General features: G+C 35.8%; 1 protein-coding gene across 1 annotated transcript; it reads left to right on the top strand.

Moving 5' to 3' along the window:
- The first annotated feature begins 844 nt into the window (after nt 1-844).
- Nucleotides 845-1,201, top strand: LOC120173316 (LOB domain-containing protein 39-like). Its single transcript, XM_039180521.1, has one exon. The coding sequence runs from the start codon at nt 845-847 to the stop codon at nt 1,199-1,201; it is 357 nt and encodes a 118-aa protein (XP_039036452.1).
- Nucleotides 1,202-3,217: the final 2,016 nt, after the last annotated feature.

The raw sequence follows: 3,217 nt of genomic DNA, 5'->3' as shown, positions 1-3,217 counted from the left end.
GTATCGACCGAATTTCACTATAACACTATTCGATAGTAACCCGAATAGTAACCCAAAAAAATTGACAAAATTTACAACCCAAAAGCTCTGATACCAGTTGTTGGGAAATAAACCAAGTACAAGTAATTTCCCTATAACCAGATTAGTGAGAATGCAAAAATAAAAGCGGAAAAATAATACCCGAAATTGATAACGGAGTTCAGCCAATTGTGCTTACGTCTCCAGACTGCTGCAGATCTTTTACTAAGAGAGAAAATTTACAGGTGTTTACAAAACACTCACTACTCACAAGAAAACTCTCTAGTATTGGGAGAAAGAAATGATTTTTGGGATGGTTTTGAAGCTAAATGAGCTAGGATATTTATAGTTGAAACTTAAGGACTTAATCTTGTAAATACCCTAAAACCTAGGGATTAATTGTGATTATCTCATTATCATTTTTCAACAAACATCTACCAAACTTTGAAAAACTATTTTTCAAAGAAACATTTACCAAATTTTAAAAATCATTTTTAAAGAAACATTTACCAAACTTTGAAAATCATTTTTTCAAAATTGGTTACCAAACGTGAAAACCATTTTAATACTTTCAACAATCTCAACGTCCTGTATCTGCTCTCAACTTCCCTTCTCTAGTTTTATTTCTGGGTTTTCTTTTGATTGCGAATTCTAATCGGTTTCTTTTATATTTATATATATCAGCTTTATTCCAATCACTTTTGTTCGAAGCTTGTGGGAGAACGGTGAATCCTGTGAACGGGCCGTCGGTCTTTTATGGACAGGAAACTGACGTGTTCGCCAAGCGGCGGTGGAAACCGTCTTACGAGGAAGAACTCTAAGGGCGATGCCTGAACTTATGGCTCCCACACTGCCATCCGATGTAACATCGGGAGCTACGACTACGTACACGTTGAAGTTGCAGGAAACAGCGATGAATCTTACCTCAAACTGTCGGTTTTCCTGTTCGAGACCTAAGGTTTCACCTAAGCGTATCCGAGTTGAAGAATTCAGTAAATTTCATTCGTCCGATCTAGATCTTCGCCTGACTCCAAGATCCGCAGGCAATCGGCTCTCCGATAAAAGACGACCCGGGACTCCGTCGTTTAACTCGGAGGAATCTGTTACGACGACGTGTTTTGAAAGTGGGTTTGCAGTCCAAACCGGAGAAGCGGATAAAAAGCTACTAAACTTGTTTGTCTGAAGAAAAAATAAAAAAAGTTTTTCTTTGCTTGGTGAATCTAACATTGAAAGGACCTTGTATTGTTGTAATATTCTCCTGTTCTACCACATCTTTTTGGGGATTTAGATATATTTTTCTTGTAATTATGGGGAGTAGTTTTCCCCGGAGATGGATTTTCCGGCGAATTTCTTTTTCGGGGTAAGTGACCGGCATTGGATTTCTCTCTTTGGTTTTTTTGCTTTACAGTGACAAAACTGTTAAAATTGAGAGAAAAAGTGAGTTGCTCCGTGATTCTTAAAATCACCCCTTTTTGTTTCTACTTTGTTATCTTTTTCATCTTTCTTCGTGTTTAGTGATGAATGAGCGACATGAATAAATAAAAAAATTATTTGTTGGCACATAGATCATTGTTTTGGATATCTGTAAGAAATCAAATGTTTTACTTGATCATGATTCGTCTGTGAAAGCAACAACATGACTCATGAGATTGTGAACTATAGACAATAAGACAAATCAGCATTTATAGCGGGAGAATATATACAATCTGGATTATTCTATCTTTAACTAGGTGTATGTTTTTTTCTTTTTCTTTTTTTGAATAAGAAGAAGAAAACAGCTAGCAGAAACTACATCTCATGCAAATTTAAAAGATCCGCAACATCTGCACTTCCACAGGTGGCGACGAGAACGTATGCAGACCCAAAAACAAATCCGAAAGCACCACAAAATAGTATCGAAGAGCGAGGCCCACTCATCCGAAACCAAAGGAAAGTCCCCCAGACCTTGAAGATTCACCCGGATCCAATCCAAAAACGGCATTGAACAAAACTCGTCAAATTTATCAGGCTTAATCAATTGAAGCCAAGTCACCCTTGCCATCAAACACTCTCGGAACACATGCGATAATGACTCTGTCGCTGCTCCACATACCATACAACTAGCATCATCGGTCATATGTTGCCTCATTCGTTCCTCATTAGTCATGAGTCGCTCCTTACAAATAAACCAAAGCAAGACCCGTACTCTCGGAAAACCTTTAAACTCCTGAATCTATTACTCGGGACATCGGTATTCAGTAAACGGCTCTTATAGGCACTAGCAACAGAGAACCGACGATTTCTATCCCAAGCCCAACCCGGCCGATCTTCTTCACTCTACGGACGAGGAGGGCGCACTGCTGCAAGGTGAAGTAACACCTTATTCTGAAGGTAAGGTTGAATGTCGCCCCACTTCCACTCCCCGCAATGTGTAACCATAGGTGCTACCGAGTTGAAAGAGAAGTTATCAATTCTCATATTCTCTAATGGTCCCAAATCTTCAAGCCAAGCATCCCTCCAAAAGTCTATCCGATTGCCATTACTCAAGTTCCATGAAATATTAATATCATTTTCAATGAAATCATCTTGTTCCAGTCCTGGTTCTCACCGCCTCATATCAAATTTCAACCTTGTTATGAACTAATATTAAGATCATTTTCAATGAAATATTGCATATTCAAATTTTGCTAATAAAAAAATTTAAAGTCTATTCAACATGTATTGAATTCATGTAACATAGGATTGGTTTTACCTAGAGGGCAACAGTTATCTTTCAATTTTATAAAACTAAAATAATATTTTTTTCTATAATTAATGAAATCAATATAAAGAATATGCACGTATAACACATTTCAGTCATATATGTAAAGATGCAATTAGTTAACAACACTTTATAAAATACTTAAATGATTAAACATATCTTTATTTTATGTGACACCTCAATTGAAAAACACTCTTGATTGATTATACCTTTTAGTGAAATATTTCTTAAATAAAAAATAATTTATTCAATAATTTAAGATTTTAAAAATATTACGATTATGAGTTGCGAGAAGCTAAGATAATTGAATATTTTTTCTTGTTATAACATAAGTTTCTACAATGTTCTTATTTACGGATGGCGAAAAGTCGGCTTAAACCAGGTTTTTAATTTATTTGACTTGATTCGAAAAATATATATTCTTCATCCGAATCTAAATTAGTCTAAAAATTATATATC

This window comes from Hibiscus syriacus, unplaced genomic scaffold (assembly GCF_006381635.1).
Source record: "Hibiscus syriacus cultivar Baekdansim isolate YM2019G1 unplaced genomic scaffold, ASM638163v2 tig00111947_pilon, whole genome shotgun sequence".
NCBI lineage: Eukaryota > Viridiplantae > Streptophyta > Magnoliopsida > Malvales > Malvaceae > Hibiscus > Hibiscus syriacus.
Note: the sequence above shows the minus strand (reverse complement) of the source record. Positions and strands in the feature narration are given on the sequence as shown.